The sequence below is a fragment of the Asparagus officinalis genome, chromosome 3 (genome assembly GCF_001876935.1).
Source record: "Asparagus officinalis chromosome 3, Aspof.V1, whole genome shotgun sequence".
NCBI classification, from domain to species: domain Eukaryota; kingdom Viridiplantae; phylum Streptophyta; class Magnoliopsida; order Asparagales; family Asparagaceae; genus Asparagus; species Asparagus officinalis.
In genome coordinates, this window is record NC_033796.1 from 46,218,627 (window position 1) to 46,241,410 (window position 22,784).

General features: G+C 35.5%; 4 protein-coding genes across 5 annotated transcripts; 2 read left to right on the forward strand and 2 right to left on the reverse strand.

The window, feature by feature from the left end:
- On the reverse strand, positions 721-13,673 carry LOC109834010 (AP-4 complex subunit mu). The gene is made up of 13 exons (XM_020401896.1): positions 13,519-13,673; positions 12,724-12,821; positions 12,031-12,234; positions 10,365-10,481; positions 10,113-10,241; positions 8,346-8,472; positions 6,003-6,106; positions 5,782-5,886; positions 5,578-5,672; positions 3,024-3,111; positions 2,773-2,833; positions 2,594-2,667; positions 721-1,223 (listed from the first exon to the last, which is right to left on the reverse strand). The coding sequence occupies exons 1-13, from the start codon at positions 13,574-13,576 to the stop codon at positions 1,125-1,127; spliced, it is 1,359 nt and encodes a 452-aa protein (XP_020257485.1). The 5' UTR covers positions 13,577-13,673; the 3' UTR covers positions 721-1,124.
- Positions 13,784-20,743, forward strand: LOC109834011 (hemK methyltransferase family member 2). 2 transcript variants are annotated; one of them, XM_020401898.1, is made up of 4 exons: positions 13,784-13,822; positions 17,113-17,150; positions 18,246-18,327; positions 19,761-20,743. In XM_020401898.1, exons 3-4 carry the CDS (start codon positions 18,256-18,258, stop codon positions 20,523-20,525), a joined length of 837 nt encoding a protein of 278 aa, XP_020257487.1. In that variant the 5' UTR covers positions 13,784-13,822; positions 17,113-17,150; positions 18,246-18,255; the 3' UTR covers positions 20,526-20,743. The 2 variants fall into 2 exon arrangements, with proteins under 2 accessions (XP_020257487.1, XP_020257486.1); XM_020401897.1 differs by lacking the exon at positions 13,784-13,822 and adding an exon at positions 14,141-14,270.
- LOC109834012 lies at positions 14,284-17,132 on the reverse strand. Its single transcript, XM_020401899.1, has 4 exons — positions 17,059-17,132; positions 16,346-16,399; positions 16,190-16,254; positions 14,284-16,107 (listed from the first exon to the last, which is right to left on the reverse strand). Exons 1-4 carry the CDS (start codon positions 17,089-17,091, stop codon positions 15,951-15,953), a joined length of 309 nt encoding a protein of 102 aa, XP_020257488.1. The 5' UTR covers positions 17,092-17,132; the 3' UTR covers positions 14,284-15,950.
- LOC109834013 lies at positions 21,413-22,430 on the forward strand. Its single transcript, XM_020401900.1, has 4 exons — positions 21,413-21,680; positions 21,767-21,872; positions 21,958-22,035; positions 22,124-22,430. The coding sequence occupies exons 1-4, from the start codon at positions 21,621-21,623 to the stop codon at positions 22,183-22,185; spliced, it is 306 nt and encodes a 101-aa protein (XP_020257489.1). The 5' UTR covers positions 21,413-21,620; the 3' UTR covers positions 22,186-22,430.

Consider the following 22,784-nt stretch of genomic DNA (forward strand, 5'->3'; position numbering starts at 1 on the left):
TATCTTCCCAAAACTTGATTCTAGAACTTTTACCTAAATTCCATCTTACCATACTCCTCAAGGCCAGACTAAAAGAATCAAAGTATTTACTACAAAAACTAGGATCGTAAAAAACTGATCAAAGTAATAAATATTGACAACTATATGTATCTACTACATATGACACTTTCCCCCTCTTTTCTCACATCACTTCAGACTAGTGTGCACCCCGTGCAAAGCACAATCCATTTCTTTATTTTTGCTACATTCCTTTTTTAAATGCTAGAACATTTTTTGTAAATGCCACAGTATTCTATTTTATGCTACAATGATATTGCTACATTAATAATACTACGTCAATTCTGTGGTATTTACTGTAGTATGTATAGTAAATCTTTGAATCCTCCTATGAATATAGAGTAGTAGTAGATTCAAAGCAACCTTACACGAAAAATGTATCAGCATCCCTTCACCCTTTCCACAGGTATTCCATTATTTTGGATGATTAGATCGTATGCAGATATGCAATAACAAACATTCAAACATGCCGCTCAGACGTATGGCTCTAATTGCATCACACTTTTTCACAAGGCAACGTAATTGAACCGCTAAACAATATTAACCACCAATAGTTTCATGCCAGAGCACTCATAAGGTTTCCAAGCTTACAAAAAAGAACAGAGATTCTAGAAAGGAAATCATATAAGGGAAAAAAAAAGATCGCAACAAAGTCCCAACACAGATTTTAAAGTTGTCATCTACACTGAAACAATAATCTAATAACCCCAATATTGTACAATTAATTGTCCTAATTTTGAATTGGTAGTGAGACATACGCCTGAACTCCTTTCTCCAATATGATTTTATACAGAGGTCCCTCAATAGGATTTTTTTCACCGCAGCTTACAAACATCCTTAAAAGAGTACGTAAGAAGAAAAAAAAAGTTTGCAAAGCAATAAAACACACAACAAAGAGGTAAACTTCGATCTACTCTCATTCATAATCTTACAATACGTTCAAAGGCTCATTGAAAGTTTCTCAATTTTCTCAAATAAAGCAAGATCTAACACCATATAGGAACAAGGATTTTGCTGATACCATGACTGTCTCTGAAGACACCAAATAGATTATAGTTCCAACCTGCTCATAAACGAGCTACATAGGAGTTGGACTGTGTTACATATCTCACCCACCGGTATGGGTTGTAGCTCTGGGATTTCTTCGCTATCTGTAGATATTTTACCTGCACGGAGAGGACGTCACCAATGAGCATTTTGTTAAATGTAAAACGCTTGAGTTCGTAGATGATAAATATAAGCTTTCTCACACTCAATTGTCCTAAATTGTAACTTGCGATCACAATCATGCTCTCTATTATCTTGCACTTGGGAACTTGAAAACTGACCAATAAGCTTATTACTTAAAAGACTTCGAAAACGTTGGCATCAACATTCATGAACTGATGAAATAGTGACAAAAATTTCCTTTTGGCAGTGAATCAATTGGGAAAAAAATGCATGAAACTTGAAAACAAAACTATGCCCATAAAGCTCTAGATTCAAAGATAGCAAATATTACAGTCTATCCTTGTTCACAGGTGACTGCATGAGGAATGTATGAATAACTCGAGGGATATGAAAATCTTCCATCATCATCGTCAAGCGGTCAACAAGAAAGCTAAATACACGTGAAATAAATTTACCCTTGCACTCTCATCGTCATTATGGACTCTATTGAAGTCTTAACAGACATTCATGTAGAAAAATGCAAATATATTCCACATATGAGAATAACCATTAAGTTATACACACAAAGAGACCGCCAAATTCAGTGCGCTTAGTTACTCTAATAAAGAGTGCTCATCTAAAATACACAACTTAAAAACAATGTAACCTCAGTTAACCTTTTTGCATATGCTGATCCCTTTTCAAACCAATACATACAACCAAGCATCTTATTCATGTACTATGACTTTGAAGATTACACCCAAAAAAAAAAAAGAATCAATATATAGTTCAATAACAATGTTATTTCAGGGGGTGACCTTCAGTATACCAGCTAAACACGAATGGCCAAAATTTAATCCATAAGCTTATAAAAGACGGAGGACCTCTGTTGCATTTAAAAACGGTGATTTGATAGACCACAAATTGACCATTTGTTGAAATTTTAAATCAGATGAAATTTGGAATTCGTATAACTCTCTTAAACGACAGAGTCAGTAATTGCAAACTTTTGGGATTACCTCATACTGACTTAATCCTCAATCAAGGATTACCTTGTCTAATCCTAGTCCTCCAGACACTTTAGTGATTGCCATGTCACCCCCCATTAGCACACATGTTCAAAGACTCTAAATGATATTGAATCATTCTCTAACATCTATCTTGAAGTAACCTTTCGTAACTACAACAATTTCCTAAATCTTTTAGGAATAAAAACAAAAGAAAAAGATTTCAACCTCCCTACTCAGTTATAGTCAGTTTTGACATGTTTATTAATATACTAACAAACGGTTTAGCAGAAAAAAAAACTGAAATGATGAAAGCAAGAACTGAACATGACACACAACAGAGTCAGTAGGCATGAAACAGCACATTCAAACAGCTTTACCTGAAGCTTTGATGCATTATACATTGGTATGGTAAAGTTCATGCTCACGGGCCCGGCTTCTCTCGTAATGTTTCCTACATTTTAAAAAGAAGAGATTAGAATGATGCCAATTATAACTATGAAACAAAGGGCCAACAGTATGGAATATGTCCATCAAGGTCCAATTCAACAATTCCTACCATGTGCCTCCTGTGTAAATGTGAGCTTTGCGCGAAGAGTGTGTTCTGACCCACCAACAATCTGAAATATTTTGGATTTTTAGAGATTTATTAGACTACAAGTCAACCAATAAATAGTTTTAATTCCACATTTCTACATCAATATGGAAAAATAATCGACCACATAATCAAATTAAAGTTTATTCCCCAAAGAACTACAAGCACAACTAAATCTCTGGAGGCCAAAATACATGGAGAGATCATAGATTTACCTTTTTTAAGCACCATTCGAGCCTCCTATTTGCTTCCTTGAAATCAGTTGTTTGTCCTACTGCTCCAGCTTCCAACTCAAAACTAACCCTGAATGCAGTTATCCAGCAAAGCAGGATTAAGCAAGAGAGACATAAAAAGAATCTCCTCAAGGCAGAATATTTATCTACATCCTAGGATTGATGAGAAACATCACAAATACTATAATATCCAGTAAAATTGAAGCAGGGACCAAAAGCAGAGAGTTTTACTGTGATTATATTGAAACACATACTGTAAAGGCATGTTAGTGTATAAGGAAACAGAAGAATAAAGTAAAAAAATCATACACTTCAAGAGCCCATAATAATCATAATATTTGATATGCACACACAAAATCCTATCAATATCTGAAGATTATATGAAAATATAGATATGGATAACATCAAGGGCCGGTAGATGAGACACTATACATATGAGACAGACAGGATGCACCACATCCCTTGGTTAACAGAAGGATAATCTCATAAATTGTATTAATGATATTTCATATGAACTCTAAATCTCCAATCAGTAACCATGTAAACTAAAGAACATTCGGCCAAAAGAAAATGGCCACCAAGATGTTCAAAGCCAGCTATACAATATACGTGTTGTATTAAATATATTTCATATGAACTCTAAATCTCCAATCATATTAACTATGAAAACTAAAGAGCATTCAGCCAAAAGAAAATGGTCACCAAGATGTCCAAAGTCAGATAATATACAAATTGTGTTGCATGCATATCTACAGAGTGTTACGCGTGTGCCACCCAGATACATGTTGGACAAGAATAGGGGTCTCCAGCACATGCCGCTGCAAAATAGGTACTGAGAGATAGTATATAGCTTCAAAATATTGGTTCACTGCAAATCAAAATGCACAAAATTCTTGACCAGGCAAGATGAAAGGCACTCTATGACTTCCAACAGTGATACAATAGACTTTTAGAGAGGCTTTGTAACATATTCCGCATAAACGCAAGTTGCAATTATTTGTCAATAACATGTGACTAGACTTGAAGGCTATTGAGTATTGACCCAATAACATGATTACAAACACATTGAGAACAGAATAAATATTGCAAGGGGTGTCACTGAAAAGCCATTTACAACCAAGAACACAAGACATAATGTAAGGAAAAAAGGGTAAGGGAAGCCCGGTGCATGAAGCTCCCACTATGCTCTGTGCAGGTCTTGGGAAGGGGTCAGACTATTTTTGATCTATTATACACGCCGCTACCTTGCATTTTTAGGACAGGCTATTTCCAAAAAAAAGGGTAAATTTCAGAAAACCCTTGAACTTAAAAGCATTTTGCCCCCTAAACTTTATAAATTAGAGAAAACACTCGTGAACTTTCAAAATTATACAAAAAAACCCTGAATTATTGGAAATTGTCATAAATGGTGTTAACGTGACAAATTGTCTAAACTATCATTATTGCTATCATTGCAATAAGAATTAGGAAATAGGGAGAGGGGGAGGAGGCAGACAATGGTATTGGAGTACAGCATTCTGGCAAGGAACAAAAAGAGAAGGAAAAAAATAAGGGGAAGAAGTGGGGGGAGGTGATTCACTAGTGCTAGGGTGAAGTTGATGAATATGGGCTCAGGGGGATGAGGTGGAGATTAATGGCAGTTGAGGACTAGAGGACGTTCCGGAAAGGAAGAAAAAGAGTAGGTGAGAATGAGGGAGAAGAAGGATGGTATTTGGTTGTGAACTTGCTTTGTGCGTGGGTTTTTTTTTTGAGTGCCCGCGTACCTCGGCGGGTGGGCGGGGGGGGGGCGCGGGGGGCTGTTGAGGCGGAGCAGCACGCATGTAAAGACTCCGGAATGGTTGTAGTCGACGAGTCTAGGGCGCGTTTTGCTTCAATCCTCAAGATTTTAGAAAGGGGGGGATGTGCAAATTCCAATAGTTTAAGGGGTTTTGAAAATTTGGTTAAATTTTATTCCTGGGTAATGGCACAGCCGTTTATTTAAGCTAACATGGGAAAAACTTGTGCCAAACACATGTCACATGTGAAGATTTATATGGCCTTCAAGCCAGTTGCCAGTCAAGGGGGGGGTGGTAGTGAGAGCAAGTTTGGGGGGGCGTATCTCGTAAATCTAAGGCATAAAGTTTTTTTTTTTTTTTGGGTGGGGGCGTGGGGGTGGGGGGGGGGGGGCACCCCAAAATTTGGAGGATTTTTTAAAATTTACCAAAATACCAGTGCAACTAAGTACATCTCAAATATATGAGAAATCTGGAGTGTCATGGTTATATAGATTTATGTAGATACATTAAAGTCATATCATATATCACAAAAAAATGAAGGTCCACATAGAAGATGGATACTTCCGATAATGAGACTGTCAACCTTTTGCAGTGAATAACGATTCACCTAAGGAACAAAAATTCGAAACAATAAAAAGAGCATTCATGATAATGGAATTTCAACACTATCATGAGCACAGAATCCATGATTTATGTCCTCAATATTAACATATCACAGTAATTGGAGAAAAGAACAATAGTAAATCAAGAAAGAAGGCTACCTTGTAGTATAACTTGGCACAGGCATCTGGACTGATATAGTGTTAGCAGTGACAGTAGGAGAGAATTCTGCGTGTACTTTCAGAATAACTTCAGCCTGTATGATTATGATAAAATATCATTTTTTCAGTCAATGGGGCAATAAGTTTGTTAATTATACTAGAAACAACAAAACACAAAAGCAAGCATGGGAAGGCTGAGTATACCTTGTATGCTCCTGCTTCTTCAATCAAGGCATTGATGCGAAAAGGAGGCTTAAATTCCTGGGTCATCCGATAATTCATTACAGAAAATTCTCCATCTGGAGGTACCTATGCAAAAATTGATGATAAATATGAAGCAAAGATATATGAATACTCCGATAGGGAACTGAACATGTCTAATACAGCTAGCTGTAAATATAATTCTGATTTTGTTATTTACTTACCAGTGACAGAGTTCTATCGATATCAAAACTGTCAAGGTGTACAGATTCGTGGAAATTGCAGTCATCAAGGAGCACTGTACCACCTCCACTGGAGCTTCTATAATCTGCCAAGTAACCCAAGGATAATAACTGTCAGTACATCATAAGTCCTTTGCACACCTCGAAAATTTTGACATAGGTGGATAGTAAGACAAATGTGGAACTACCAGATGCTTATCATCACAACTGTATTCCACACTAAACTGTCATGATCTACTTCCATAAGGCAAGTAAATGATTGGAAAGAAACGTCGGTAAGGATAGAATCCTAGAAGTATTTTCTAAGTAGCAGGAGGTGATCTTAGTTGGATGCATAATGTCTTTAGTGTTCTAAGTGGCTTTTGAATTTGTAGTGTTTTTTTATTTCCATAATGGTTTTTTTTCCGTTCAAATTTCTAGTGCTTTTTATTTCTTCTTTTACTTTCTTCAGATTGAATTATATGGTATATTGGAGCTTCAATTAGTATGTTAGTTTTTTTATAAGACTTTTTAATTAATGTTGACCTAATTCACCTAACCCCCATGAATAATCTAGATGCAGGAATCTCTCCATGATACATTCATGTTTCAGATGGATAAAATGGTGACCTGAGAAACAATCTCAATGGGAGGGAGTAACAAAAAAGTGAAGTTATATTATCTAATTCAACTTGTAATTTCTGAAAATAACACAAAAAAAATCATAGGCAGTGGTGCATTTAAGGGGGAAGAAGAAGCTAATTGTTCTTTAATTTCTGTACCTGATTCAACTAACAAATATGACATGAAATGCTTCTTTACTTTTACAAACTGTCATGAAATAGTTTGCAAGTCAATCTACAAATAGAGGTGTGAAATCTCAATTATATTTGCCTTTTCTCCCCTATCTCGCTATATTCTGCTGCTTGATCCATTTATTTCCACAAAGAAGCTTCTTGATAAATCAGAAACTTTTTGAATTACTCCTATACCTTAAACGAACTGAATTCTGCAAGAGCACTGATATCTCAGCTATTTGATCAAGAATCATTTTACAAAATAGCCACTACTTCGACTCAATAGCCTGCCATCACATAATAGCCTTCTACAACACAATTTAATCTCAAGTGCGTCTCCACATGCCCTAGAAACTCGCGATTTAACAGATCTAAAGGGGAAAAACTCAGCTCTGACTAGTGCTGCATAAGATATCAACAGGACCCACAGTCAATCCATACTTGGATGAAATCAGAACCTAAATGCATTTATATTACTCATATACCTCAGATGAACTCGAATTCTGCAAGAGTACTGATATCTCAACAATTTGATCATTATACATTTTACAGCTACTACTTCAACTCAATAGCCATCCACTACATAAAGAACCTTATACAACTCAATTTAATTTCAGGCACGTCTCCACATGCCCTAAAAATTTTCAGTTAAACAGCTCTAAAGTTAAAAAACTCAGCTCTGACTAGTGCTGCATGAGATATCAACAGTAAACCCATAGTCAATTCATACTTGGATGAAATCGATTCAGATTATCCAAAAATACTGAATGTAAATGTGCATTTCAATCACTTGATATCTGCTTCCAGTTGACTCTAAAAAGCAAGGTTTTAAATGTCGGCCGACATGTCCGACATGTCGGCCGACATATCGGTTTGAGGGCTTGACCGACACGACATGGACGTTTTCAACTCGTATGTCGGTTTTTAGGGCCAAATCGAAAATATCAGGGTCATATCGGCCTATTTTTTAGCTTTAAAAAATCGGCCGATATTGTACTTTTTTTAAGATTTGTTTTATGTTATCGGGTTTGGGTTTAGTGATAAATATCTAAACCCGTTTGACTCGTTCTCATGTTTAAGGGTTTCTTATGAACCCGATAAAAAAAAATTATGAACCCAAATCCATATATTATTTACTTTTTATATGTTTAGTCTATAGAATTTATAAAGTATGCTTATATTGAATTTATGAATGCTTAGATTACATTTAGGACATGATATTATACATATGCGCACTACCCGATATGGCAATCCGATATTTAGTCAATGTCCCCCGATATATCCCCGATTTCCGCTATCCGATATGGATTTCAGCCATCCGACATGAACCCGACATCTGACATTTAAAACCTTGCTAAAAAGAGATAATGTTGGCTAGGTAAGAGGGGCAGACTATGTCAAATAGTTAATAGAACACAAGGGATGATACGTCACATGTACAGTACATTAAAAAGGAATAAAATTTAATAAATAAAGTGAAAAAAAGACTGCTCAAATGCTGACTATAGTGCACCCACAATTTTTACCAGGAAAAGTAGCCCTTACATACCATATGCAGAAGTCCCACTTTTACCGATGCTCAGGTCCTCATTAAGAGCAAGTCGTATTTCTGGATTTCCAGTAAGGTAACTTTTCATCTGAATAGTTCCGTCTATCTCAGAAGTTAGAATATAACCCTGTTAACATAATGTTGAGCTATGTAATCAATAATTTATTTAAAAAATGACTACTATCAACTATGCTGATACATTTAGCATGACGATACTCTAACAAAATTTGGATTGTCATGTAATAGTAATGGAGAAAAAGTATCCAGATAATACTAGTGTTATATAAGTTATTAGAGCCAAGGAAAATGTATATTTTTTCATGTGGACTTTTTTCGCTAGTCTTCAAGAGGAGAATTGATAAGATTGTACTATTGCATTGAAAGAAATAATAACTAAAATTAAACTAGCAAGTAGTGACATAACAGTTAATAAATTCCATTAGCCAAGATTTGTGGAGACATGACTGTAGGGAGCCCTATATGCAACAGTCTGATATGATTGCTTTCCTAGTTAAAGCTCTTAGGTACTAAATTGGATCAAGTTAGCTGTAATTTAGAATAACTTCAGGTCTGCATGGAGCAATGAGCATTGATCCAGGGTCCTTACACTTTCAGTATCTTTATGAAGTACATTGAACAATTAAAAAATTGATAAAAGATACAGAATAACAAAAATAGATGATGTGCTAAAAAGAGGGGAAAAACATTAAGAACAAATATAAACAAGCCTCTACCACTAAAGTTCAACTTATAGGCATGCACTTTCGAGAAGTCTAATGTTTTTAAAGGTAATGTGGGAAAATCTGTGTTCAAACCTTTGCATTTCACGTGAGAAAGTAAAAGAAAATGAAAACAGGTATCCTATGGGTTGTCGTGAGAACTAGTCAGTGGAAAAATATTTTTAGTTGGCTCATGAGCAAGTAGCCTGTCCAGTCCCCACTTTTGACAGCCAACCCAATAAAAAATAGCTGATAAACCCCATGGTTTCAACAGCTTTGCCAGTTGCACCTTCATGTTTTTAAAATAACTGAAACTATACTTTCCTTTTGAGGATAAAATGAAAGACTCAATTGAGATGTTTTGGCCACGTGCAATGGAGGCTAATAAATGCAAAATTTAGGAGAAGTGATAAGATTATAATTAATGAACTAAGTATGGATGACTAGAGACACCCAATAGAACTCGGTTGGAAGCAAGTAAAAAGGATAGGACAGTGATCAACTTAGTGGGGGACATAACCTATAACAGAATAGAACGGAAGAATAGGATCCATGTACCCAACCCCAAACATTTGGGAGAAAGGCTTAGTTCTTGTTGCATGCTTGCCTTTTATCTTCACTCTAGACAATGCATGATTGAGCCGACATAGCATCTATACAAATATGACTACAATAGTGTGGACTACTGAATAGATCTTTTAAATGTCACCTTAAGCATAAATATGCCAAATTAACTTAAGGGATTTGTATGAGAAAAGTTTTAAACCTAAAACTAGGTTTGGGTCAGGTCTGGAATCTGACAATGTGAAACTGGCGAACCCATCTTGCCACATTGAAACTATACTTGAAACTAACCAACATTTACACTGAGTCTGGTGAAGTGAAATTTGGTCAAGTGAAAATCATGCTGATCACGCCAGCAGCGTGGATCTTATTACCATGGCCAGTTTGCATTGGATTAAAAAATTAACTTGCATCTAAGCGGAACTAAAACAATAAAGATCTAAGATAGAGGGAACGTTTTAGAAACTAGTATGTTAACACTCACACTGGAGCTAAAAGTGACACTTATCTTCTCAATAATGTCCACAAATATTTCCTCTCTCTTCCTACCACCAGGTTCATTAGCTACAACAGACTTCGTGACAGCTGTTCCTGGCATCCGCTTAGTGCTTTGCTGCAACAATGCAAACATTACTAGTTAACAGATATCCAATCAAGTAATTCTGAAATCAGAGGCACCGAGAATATGTAGCAACAGTGTCTTCTGTTAAAATATAGGATAAAAGTAATGAGATACCATAAACATGGCTGCAGGCCCAAGAGGCGGTAAACGTCCACTATCAACTACATAAGGTTCATTAAAGATGTAAGACTTCAAAACCTCTGTTGAAGTTGTTTGTGGATAACCAAAATCCTGAAAGTAGAAACGAGAAGATGGAAAAAGACAATAATTAGACTAGTTAAATATTTTCATAAAAGTAAATTCACAATGAAATCCAAAACCGAGAATGGATACATTATTTAACACATATTGAGCAATGATGAACCTAAATGGGAACTGGTTGATGAGGAGTAGGAAGAGAAAGCACAAGCAGACACAAGTGTGATTGCAAACAAGGTAGCACAAAAAAACCTAATTAACAAGGATGAAAATGAATTGTGGGAATTGACAAACCTACCTCCTGCTGGGTATACTGGCAACTTCAGTTTCATTGATTTATAGATGTCTTATTCATATTAAAGTTTCATTTATCATGTAAATGTGATACATAAAAATTGTCAATTATATCATATATTTAGTCAATGTAGAAAATAACATCAAATTGTTTAAATGAAATAAATAATAAGAAGAACCTTATGATAGAGGGGGAGTTGTAGAACACCTAAAATAGAAGATATTGCTATTTAACTACCAATCTGACTAAGCATGGCCACCAGTGAATACCATAATATGGGTGAGGGGGAGAGGATGATAGAAAATTCAGACACTAGGACTTTCTTGTCAATAATTGGGCCAAATTAACAGGTTAACATTAGAACCCTCATGTATAAATGCAAACGGTAGATATGGCACTCATCATTCTAGAGTGTTTAACCAAGTATGGACCACATACTTGGTTTTCCTGAATAATGATAAAAAATGAATACCCCCAATTCAACATCATTCAATGGCTCCACCTGCATATTTTAATGTATTAGAAACTAACCTGCAGTGTTGTTGATTAGGAGAGTTAATAGTCATACAGTGTATTTAAGCGAGCACACAACACAAACATACTTTGTTCACGTAATGAGTAACACATATTTGATACAATCCACCTATGCATTTTTTTAATGTGGCTGCATAAGTGGCAGCATCAAACTATATTAAGAAATTGATTGAGCATTTTTCAGTGAATTTCAAAGGTATTCTGTGAATTTCTCTTGCTGCAATTGGATATAGCCTATTGTAAAAATTTCCGTTTGTTATTCATTTTTCCTCATTATGTTAAAGCAGGACATCAATTTAGCAGCTGGTTTAGAAATTATTAGCTCACTTATGCTCACTTGCGTTCACTTAAGGTTTATTTGTTATATCATTAGTTTTATTTACATCTAATTGTTGCGTGTCTCAAGAGCTTCTCAGTCTGACCTAATATAGATGTCCATATAGTTTTTTCATTGTATTAGATTATCTGATTGTTCATAACATTGCATTTAGGAGCCCTTTAAGTCAGTATTGCAGCATAAATCATATTCATCCATCACAAAGCTATCGTGAGCCAGAAACCACATTTGCCATTGTCTAGGACTACACAGCTTTGAAATAAGCACCTTATGATCAATATCATGAGTTTATTCCTGTAAAAGCAATGAGGCAAAGGCAAACAATTCTATTCAAATAACAACAACCATCAACAACAATAATAAAACTGCTAAAAGTAATAAAGTTGTTGAGTGCTGCAATAGAAAATGATACTTACAATCACTTCATCGAGCAATTCGTATACAAGAACAAAATTTTTCCGCAATGAATCTTCATTTAGAACACCAAGGTAATCTTTGATAATACGTGCAATTCTTTGTAAAAGCTCCAAAACAAATGACGGTGACACGTTAACTCTTGTGGTCGCCACAAACAATAGTCCAGCAACCTTCACATGAATATAATTCACCCCATCTACATTCTGTGACAAGGAATATGAATGTGAGTACAAAAAAAATAAAAAAAATAAAAATAAAAATAATAGAATAAGCTCGCAGGAGATCTCCTAGATCAATGCCTTCTTCAAAAATATATTCTACAAAAAAACAACATTTAATAGCAGAAAATAGAATGGGTTAAAACAACAAATAAGATTTGGAAGCACCGAGGCCAAAAGGAAAATTCAAGCAATAGAATATATGCATTTATATACAAAGCTCAGGAGCATTCTTTTTAGTTGTTGTCTTCTCAAAACAATACAGAAACAAAACAATTATATATTGGACAGATTATTTTAGGGGCATACTGGGGCAGAAAACTTCATGTCTGTGAGAGAACCTTGGACTAGTACCAACAATAGCTTCATCTTCATGCAGTTATCATTTTAAAAACATTACATTTTCTTTGAAGTTCAGGACAAAAGATAATATCATACAGATCCTAAAATAAATTTATATAAGCAAATACCTACAAAGACAGGTGGCGCCTCCTCATCCGCTTCCTCTCCTTTCCAAAACTTCACTTTGCGGAAGAATATTTCCGCACTCCCTTTTTGCACTTCACCACGATCTGAGACCACAGTCAACATAAAAGTTATAACAGTGGAAAAATTCTAAGCTTAGCATAGATCTATTGCCTAGCACAGAAAGAAAAAACACACAATTTTACCACAGTCACCACTCTACTTAAATTCCACTACACAAGCAACGATTCTAGACAAAGAGGCACAGCGACTACGTGAAATGAAATCGAAATCGCACCATAAGCTATAACAAGGATCGTCAATTGTTTCTAAAGATAACAGAGTATCCTACGCAGCACAAATAAACCAAAGCATTTGTAACATATCACATCAGGTCGTGAAAATATAAAATCATACATCTTTAAGTACTTTACAGAAAAAATTAACGTCTGTCGACCACCACAGCAGATGACTCGTGATAATATATGAGAAATTACATGCTAACTTTATATTTCCACGAAAAATGTGGTATAAGCTAAGCTCACGCAATACTCAGATCCAATACAGCCGAAAGGTTCAACACTGCGATTGACGACGGAGATAAGCTCAAGGATCTAAGTTGGAATCAGATCAAGATCTCAGGATTCTCAAATCGATAAAGAAGTAGTAGATCCAAATGCCTATTTGATCCCAAATTCATGAATCTTCAATTCGACAATAAGAGATCTCGATAATTCTTGAATTGCTTCTAAAACCCTAGAGAGAGGGGAGAGAGAGAGAGAGAGAGAGGGAGAGAGGACTTACAGTCTCTGAATACGATGTTGTCGCCTCTTTGAGAGAGAACGAAGAACTGAGAGATCATCGTCTTCGATCGGGGGGGAAAATCTCGCAGGCGAAGGACAAGAAAGAGAGAAAACGGATGCAGTTGAAGTACCAGTACTACGGTCACGCGGAAAACACGTGTGAAGAATGAGAAACGGGTTGTTCGGATCGGGCTTTTTCATTTGAAGTCCGACCCGAACTGAATAAGATAGCGCGTTTTAATGGATACCGTCTCACTCTCGTCGTCCTCTTCTTGCCCTATCCGTCGGCGGCTGCGGTTTTCGAGGTTCTTTTCTTTCTCATATTTGTTTTTCTAATTTTGGTTTTATTTATTTATTTATGGGGTTTTATAGCTATGAGTTCTACAGAGATCTTTCAATCTCTTATAAAATGTAGAATTTCTTAGTAGCCTGTTTGGTAACCAGGATTTTGTTTTAAATATTGTATTTGGTGCAATTCTATTATTTGGATCCAAAAAATTTGAATACTAGATATTGGCCCAAATCTATTAACCTTTGTAAATCTATACTGTCCCCTACAGGGTCCCCTCATTTGGGGGTCCCTGTAGCATCACTCTTCTAAATCTTAACCTAAGGGCCGCGATCTCTCACCCTCCCACTTCCGCTCTCAATCGCTCTCAACCGGCGGTGGCGACGACGAATACGACGACGAGATCCAGTTTCACCTGCAAGCCGTAATTTCACCTCCGGCGACGACGACGATCATCGAAAATGGTGAGAACTTCTCGATCCTCTATCTCTAGACTCTAGTTCCACCGAAACCCTAAATTCTAGATTCAAACTCTATTCTCTCGATTGATTTCTCTACCGAGCTCCCTCCCAGTCCTCTCCACTTCTTCCGAAACCCTAACGCTAGATAGAAATTGAGATTTTGGGATTCAAGTTTAAATTGAGATTTTGGTATTCAAGCTTTCACCTCTCTTTATCTTCTTCTATATGCCAACGATGGTTAATTTCTTTTTCTTGGATCTAGTAATGGATTTAATTTTTTTAGGTTAATTTTCGGTATGGTTTGATATTTGTTGCTGATTTTTTGTTCTGTATGTTGCACGCCAAGTGTTTGTTATAATTCCTTTGTGGAGCATAAGAAGGTTTAATTATTAGGAAAACATAGATATTGTTCTCTAATATTAGAAAGCCACATCAGGTTGTTTAAAATATATGATCCTGAAAGGTCTATGTTTCATTTATGAGCAACAAGTTCATGTCGTAATGGGAGAACCTTCAAAGGTTCAATATTATAAAGTCAATTCTAACTAAAAGTAAAATCATAGTTTTAAAAAAAAAACTTTCTAATGATAATTTGCTTCATTTATTATTGACAAGTATTCAGAACTATGTATCAGATATGTACCAACCCTCATCTATGAAGCATATCTAATAGAGCTTTTCCCAGATGTTTTTGTATCTTAAGAGTCTATTTGTAGATACAGGGCGATACAAGGCGATAATATAGTTTTCTGGGGGATTATCTGGTCATAAAGGGGATTAACCAAGCAGATATCTCTGCACATGTTGATGTTGTAGAATAAGTATTTGGGATGATACCTGAATTCTCATTGTCTATTTTCTTTTTAACATATAGACTGAATTTTATTTGCTAAAATTTGGTAGACAAGAATTCTGGAATTGTTCTTGATGCAGAAATGATAATGTATAAACATGTAAATGCGCACATTTTAAACACAAATCTGTATGCTTAGAGAAATGGGCTAATTGCACATAGGCTCCTGTCCTGTAGTATCCCTGTTTTGAACTTACTACTATAATTTACTTTGGCAAATAGATATTGATTTTGTTGAGGGTATATCTACCAACACCCAAGGTGAACGAATTACTAGTAATATAGACTATATAGGGTGTGCATGCTTCTAATTATTGTTTTAAATATTTTTTTGGTAGATATTTGTCGCATAAATTGTGGGAGTATGAGTTAATAATATTGCAATTGTGGCCATTTGGATGATCGTTAGATGATACATATTTATAAAATTTGCTGATGGTCTAGTTATTTAAAATCTTGTCCATAATGGGTAGTTTATATCGAGTAGTATAAAGTGTTTGGGAGCATGAAGGAATAGTTAAAAGCATTTGATAATTGCTTGCCATTGTTGTCTAATGGTGAAGGTAGAAATTGACAGAGTGTTCCTCTACGTATCAAAGAATGATAGTTTCAGATTTGGAATTTTATAATGAAATTAAGACAGGTTTAGGGTAACATTCAAGCTTAAACTAAGAACCAGGATAAGATTTTCTTCTTAATAGCCTACAAGATACATGAAATAAATAACATTAAATAGGACACATCACACTGAGTTGGCCTACGACATGGCTAAAGCCACACAAAACTCATTAATATTCAAAGGAAATCTCATGCAATCAAAAGTTACACCTTCAACTAGATAAATAGATACTGGCACATTGATCATGCCTTATTAGGTCAATGCAGAGCCTATTTCTTTTTCGCGATGAATAGTCCCCATCTCTGCTCGCCCATCGAACTTCTCTTGAGCTTCGACTTCCAACCATTGACAATTTCATCATAATCCTCCTGAATGACATTAATTTCAAGGAAAATGAGAAAGAAAGATACAATTGTGCGTAATAAATTCTGCTTACAAAATTATGCAGACCTATGAGAAATCTCTGATGAATGCATCCTTATCCTTCTCAGTTGCATCCAACTCCCTTTGCAGTACTTTCAGAAATTGAGGTTTAAAAAATCATGAAATCAGTTTGGTTCATACAAGAAATATCAGTTTTGTGCACAAGTGGAAATGTTTTAGAACCTGATCTGTTCGGTCTTCTCCAATAACCTCATGAAAACCAACATCTTTAAGCATCTGGCATGTCAGTAATTCATGAAATAAAGTCAACACAAAATTGTTTCTCTTGAGAACTTTGAGAAAAATTGGGTACAAATATTAAAGGATGCTTCAACTATAATTAAAGTCTGTTAGCATCTGAAAATTATGTGGTTCACATCTCAGGCCCAATCATCAAAAAATTCTTTTCATTTCATTCTTGGACTTAAGCATAAAACAGCAGCATCAGATGTGCTTGGAACATATGCAAACAGCTAGTAAAAGCAAAGGTTTGCTCTGGCTGATTGTTTGAAAATCTATAATCCTGGTAGGGTAAGTTACTTCTTCCCACATTGGAAGTTGGATTCTCAATTGTAAACTGAAACTTTTTATTTGCTGTAGTTCATGCATATGTTAGAAACTTTTATCTCAAAAAGGATGAAGATTGATTAGCCATTGTATTAAAAGAGATGCAAATATGACACTTGCTATATCATAGGATTTTCACCCTCATTTCCAAAAATGCAAATCATATTTGGTTATATTGACCCTGTTTCCCAACAGGTGTACATGAATCATGTATCCTGATGAGAAAGAATAATTATATGATACATATATTAACTGTTTAGCTATCTTTATCAACTATGAGAAAGAATAATTATTTCCATGGTTATTTTTCTTTTGTTTTCTTGAGATACCTTAATAGTATCACACTTTAAAATGGAGCTCATTTGGTCTTCTTATTATTTCAGGTGATTTAAGACCTCGCAAAGCAGGACCTCTTGAACCGGTAAGAGAAAGCTACAATAAGAAATACAAAGCAAAAGTGTATAAGCATTAGAAAGAAACTCTTATTTGAATCAGATGTAAAAGTTTTAAAGAAACTAGTGCGAGAGCAACTTAAGCATGGCATTGTATGATGGGAAAATATTAACTAAAATTGTAGCTCGAACATATTTTGGATCTCTAGTTTGTTGAATTGTTATATGCAATATATATTTTGGATCTCTAGTTTGTTGAATTGTTATATGCAATATTTGAAGTTTCTACTTTATTTATTGTTATAGTTAATGGTGGATGAGTTTATTGAATTGTTATATGCAATATTTGAAGTTTCTACTTTATTTATTGTTATAGTTAATGGTGGATGAGTTTACAAAATTTTATTGATGAATGATTTCGGTCATTTTTATGGTGATTATTAGGTGAACTATTGACATTCAGGCATTTTAGGTTTTAAGGTATATTATCTATATGTCAAGTTTGCTGGATATTTGATATACTATTTCAAGAATTATTTTCACCAATTTTGATGCATAACTTATGTAAATTGATTACATTATTTCTAAAATATCTTCGAGCTACAATTTTAGTTCAGAAATTAGAATTCTACTAGTTGACAAACAACTCAATTGAAAATTTATCTTCGAGCTACAATTTTAGTTCAGAAATTAGAATTCTACTAGTTGACAAACAACTCAATTGAAAATTTTAAAATTGAAATAATTAGAATTCTACTAGTTGACAAACAACTCAATTGAAAATTTTAAAATTGAAATTCTAAAGTTTGCCAAACATGAATTTCAAATTGAATTCTGGAATTCAAATTTGAATGTTTCCCAAACAAAGGAATTGAATTTGAAATTCTAGATTTCAAATTCCAGAATTCAATTCTGGAAGTTGAAATCAAATTCTCAAATCCAAACGCAACCTAGGGTAAATTCAACTTGGATACGCTTAAACTTCAGAAAGAGTCGATTTTAGAGGGGTCTTTTTTCTTGATTTATATTAGCTATTTGTGTTGTTCTTTCTAATGTGATGCATAACCAATTTGGATTTAAGAGGAAATTTTTTTTTAATGTCGATATGGATTTATGATTTCTAGGTGTTTTATAATGGGGGGAGCTACCATGGATTGCACCACAATAGATGTTGCAGCTGTAGAACGAAAAGGATTGAGCAGGCCGGTAAGAATTCGACCATAAGCTGTAAGGTTCTAGCTTCATGTTCCGGCAATTTCTTACATCCATTTACTGAAATTTAGTGTGTTTTATTATATTTTTTTGTGTTCAATTATACTTATATCCATGTGTACCCTTAGCTTTCTCACTGGCACCAAGAGTGTATAGGTATACATTTATGTATACATATTTTATAATATTTGGGAACCTATAAGTGAGCAAGAATAATATAAATGATGATTCATATGTTTCATTATAAGCGATGGAATTGGATATATTGATCTACTCTACGGGAAGAAGCGACATGATTTTCCTGTATGGACGCATAGAAATGCATTGGAAATTGGTTTCATCACGATGCAAAATTTAAATTCGAATTATTGAAACTTATTATATTATTTTATAAATTTAGGGTGTTTTAGTTGCCACGTTATTGCTGTTTTTATGTGCTTGAATGTTACTATATAGGTGTGTCGTATTACATTGTTTTTTGTTTGCGTCCTACTTTATGTGTTCATGCTTCTTAATTATAGGAGATTAAGTAGAAATTTTTTATCTAAAATGCCGTAACAGTAAGTCTTTTAGTGGGCTAAATTCCTCCAAACCCCACTCCACGAAACACCTTCTTCTTTCTTTCTCCATATGTCCTATGTAGGCATCTCTTTTCCTCTCACTCAAGTAGAATCCAGTTAAACAGTATTCATTTAAGATGTATTAAGAGAATAACCTATGCTTATTTTATAAAGATTCTTAATGGAAGTTAATTGTTATTTTTGTTCTCACACCAATGAAGGGGCTCATTTGCAATGCATTGCTTCTTTGAATTTGTCATGGAAGAAACATACTATTTTTTAAATACAAGGATGGGTAGTATCTTCCCCCCATCTCCCAATTTAGTGGAGAATATTCTCTTTTATGTTGTTATTGCAATGGTCATCACAAGCCGTACTGACTCTTTCCAAATACTACTTGAAGAGTCAGAATATTGCTTGTTCTAGTGTAAATCTTATTTACAGTACGATATTCCTTACAAGAAATTATATATACCTGCCAGGTCTCATCCAATTTAATTACATTGATTGTTGCAGTTAGGTATATACAAGAAGATCTGAAGCTGATTTATCTGATACGATGTTTATCCTTACATCTCTTTTCCTAATTACTTTGGTAACAAATGTTGATCTAATTTTACACATCTATTCTTTAGCTGATTTTCTCTTAATGGGATAAGACTTAAACTATGGATAATTGCTATATCAAAATAATGCCCTTTCTCCACTTTTTGGCAATTTAGTGTAATTACATGCAGACATGGAATTTTTCCTTGTTAGAATTTTCCTTGAATTCAAACTTACGGGCTGTTGAAATCACATTGATATTTATGTATTATGATGTGATCAATAAGTCTTCTTATCATTTCGCTAAATATACTTGAACAGGGTTCGTCAAAGACCCTCCCTCGGATCGCACAAATAAAACTCGTAAGCCAACACCCAGAGGTTTATGAACCGTGTGATGACTCATTCGCTCTAGTCGACGCTCTCTTAGCAGATCGAGCCAACCTCTTACTCCATCAACCAACCCTCTGCCTCGAGATTGGCTCTGGCAGCGGCTATGTCATCACTTCCCTCGCCATCATGCTCGGATCAGAAACCCCAACCGCACACTTTTTCGCTACTGACATCAATCCCCATGCAGTTGAAACCACTCGTAAGACCCTAGAAGCTCACGGGGTGCACGCTGAGATTATAGTCTCCGACATAGCATCTGGGCTTCAGAAAAGACTTAAAGGCATGATGGATGTGGTCGTGGTTAATCCGCCATATGTACCGACGCCAGAGGAGGAGGTTGGTCAAGAAGGGATAACAGCTTCTTGGGCAGGAGGAGAGAATGGGAGAAGAGTGATTGATAGAATACTTCCCATTGCTGATGAATTGTTATCAGAGAAGGGGTGGCTTTATATGGTTACGCTAACGGAGAATAATCCTTCGGAGATTTGTCAGTTGATGAGGGAAAAGGGGTATGGTTCGAGGATAATAGTGCAGAGGTCAACAGAGGAGGAGAGACTTCATGTTATTAAGTTTTGGAGGGAAAAGGGTGATGAAGGGAAGGAAGGGAGTAAATTTGGTGGTTCTGGTGTTGGCTCTTGGCTTTCTCAGTTGCCTCTGTTGTCTTTTCTGAGGAATAATGGGAGCAGTAACTGAATTGGTTTGAGATTAGTTTGAAGTTCAAAAGGAATAGGTGAAAATTTATTCTAATGTTAAGTCCACCTTGTTGAATGATAAGCAGATGTAATTTAAGTTAGTCATGCTTTTGAGGATGTTGTTGGTGTATAGCTCTATGCCTCTGATTAAAAAAAAATCTATATATTTTGTACAGAGAGTTCACTCGAAATATAATTGTGCTTCATTGATCTATTCTATTTTTCCGGTGACTAGCATTTAGGAATGTGCCTTTTCCATTGCTTTGTATTTTCTTCTTTGTTGATAGAAAAGCTTAACTGAATATTGACGTTGATGTTTATTAGCCCTAATGGACCTCCTTCAGTCAAATGCTATGCTGTTCAATTTCAGCCTACAGATCATTTAGTTTGTTGCCCTGGAAATACAAACATTCAGCATCTTGTGGCTTAAAGATAATCCCTCAAATTTTTTTTGGTTTATTTTGTGATCTATAAACTTGCGCAAGCCTTTAATCGAAGATGAAAGAAATGATGTCAACCTGAAAATGACAAAGTTGAAATTCCCTGGTGGCGTTTTTATTGCCGGCATTACTCTATGCAAATTATAGTTTCATTTGTAATTTTCAGTAATTTAAGTACTGAAAAATACAATTTTAGGCGCTGCTCTAGAAATGCTGGAAATTATACCTCTTTATTTCAGCCAGATTCTGATTTGAGGCTGATTTTCAATCTCTGATGAAGTGATTTCCACCAAAGTGGGTCCAAAAGCACAAAGGAAAACTACATGAACCCAAGACCTTGTATTAAGATGCTGGAGGTGGAGTTGGATGTCAGGTGTCTTCACAATATCCACTTGCAACAAATCCATACAATCTCCAGTCTGTGCTCACCCTCACCCTCTCTTATCCCAAATACAAGAACAAGATTGAGGTGAATCCATCACTTGGGCTTCTACACATTTTGGCCCTTCACCCAGATATCTTATGGATAACAACCTCTGACCCGAGTCCCCCTCCCCTTTCTTATAAAAACCATCAAATATCTCCTCTCCTCTCAACCTACTCCCTCTTGGTGCACTTTTCCATTTTGTCTTCTATCCTTCAAGTTGACTAAGAAAATGTATCATGATCATCATGTCCCTTGTTTGCATTGCCACCCTCAAAGTTACATTAGAATGGTAAGTTATTAGCTTGGTGCATGTAGAACTATGGTATCCTTCTCGTTTTCAATGCCGTCTTTAACTGCGATGAACGCGATATTCAGGTTCAGCACTTGATAGAGAGATGCTTGCTCCTGCGAATGAGCCAGGATGGATGCGTCAAGGCTCTAGCAGAGCGAGCGAGTATTGAACCACTCATTACTCTCACTGGTCTCTATCTCTATATTTATCTCCTCCTTGGAACTTTAGGACTCTCAAACTTGAAACTTGATTGTTGAGTTTTGTGCTTTTGCAGTTTGGAGGGAGCTAGTGAAGGAGAATAGAGGTTTCTTTCATACCTATTCCAGGCAAATTTCACCATGGCAAACTACTTGTACGGGCATACAACCAAAAAAATTACTCTGTTTGGTGAATATAGTTTTCAGATATAGGTTATAAACTGATGTTCTTGTTTTTCGCAGACAAATGGTTGCCAGGCGCAATGAGATGCAGGAGGAGAAACTACTGCAGGTGCAGAAATTGAGTTCAGCAAGTGACCACGCAAGAAAATGTTGGCAGGCATGGGAAGCTGCATCAAGTCCCTGGTGCCATCACCATTAGTACTTTAGTCATTGTCAGGGTTAGATTAGCTAGTATTTGTAGGCTTTTTTGCATGTAGTCTTAATGATATTTTTTATCCTATCATCACGATATCGAATTTCATGAACATGTATTTTAGATCTATATAAGCAGTAAACAATGGATAACAACCGATTTGCGAACCGGTAATGTTCTTGCTTTTCTTTGAACTTCTTCATAATATTGTGCTCCTATTATTTTACTTTGAAAAAAAGAACACGTATGAGAGTATATAGAGAGGATAACAAAGAACATCCTCAACAAACTGTCAAGACTTGATGCTTCGTTTGTCTTTCAATACTGTAGCATCTGTGTTTTAACTATTGAAACATCTTCATAATAACAAGCAAGCATCACTTGATCTATGTTCTACAAACCAAGAATAGAGAAATCTGGAAAATTTTGCTTGCTTCCATCAATGATATACTTTCGGACTTTCGGATTTATCAAATTAGTCAAACATGAGACGCTAAAACTCTGATTCGAAGAACCAGAAGCTCACCA

Excerpts from the sequence above, each read along its gene's own strand:
- LOC109834010 (XM_020401896.1), bottom strand. The coding sequence starts at position 13,576 with ATGATCTCTCAGTTCTTCGTTCTCTCTCAAAGAGGCGACAACATCGTA. Across the intron at positions 5,887-6,002 it reads TCGATAGAACTCTGTCACTG|GTACCTCCAGATGGAGAATT; the intron begins GTAAGTAAATAA and ends ATTTTTGCATAG. Across the intron at positions 3,112-5,577 it reads GTGCCAAGTTATACTACAAG|GGTTAGTTTTGAGTTGGAAG; the intron begins GTAGCCTTCTTT and ends AACTGCATTCAG.
- LOC109834012 (XM_020401899.1), bottom strand. The coding sequence starts at position 17,091 with ATGAGCTCCATTTTAAAGTGTGATACTATTAAG. Across the intron at positions 16,400-17,058 it reads TAAAGTGTGATACTATTAAG|ATGCTTAAAGATGTTGGTTT; the intron begins GTATCTCAAGAA and ends CTGACATGCCAG. Across the intron at positions 16,108-16,189 it reads TCATCAGAGATTTCTCATAG|GAGGATTATGATGAAATTGT; the intron begins GTCTGCATAATT and ends AATGTCATTCAG.
- LOC109834011 (XM_020401898.1), top strand. The coding sequence starts at position 18,256 with ATGGGGGGAGCTACCATGGATTGCACCACAATAGATGTTGCAGCTGTA. Across the intron at positions 18,328-19,760 it reads GAAAAGGATTGAGCAGGCCG|GGTTCGTCAAAGACCCTCCC; the intron begins GTAAGAATTCGA and ends ATACTTGAACAG.
- LOC109834013 (XM_020401900.1), top strand. The coding sequence starts at position 21,621 with ATGTATCATGATCATCATGTCCCTTGTTTGCATTGCCACCCTCAAAGT. Across the intron at positions 21,681-21,766 it reads CTCAAAGTTACATTAGAATG|GTTCAGCACTTGATAGAGAG; the intron begins GTAAGTTATTAG and ends CGCGATATTCAG. Across the intron at positions 22,036-22,123 it reads TTCACCATGGCAAACTACTT|ACAAATGGTTGCCAGGCGCA; the intron begins GTACGGGCATAC and ends TGTTTTTCGCAG.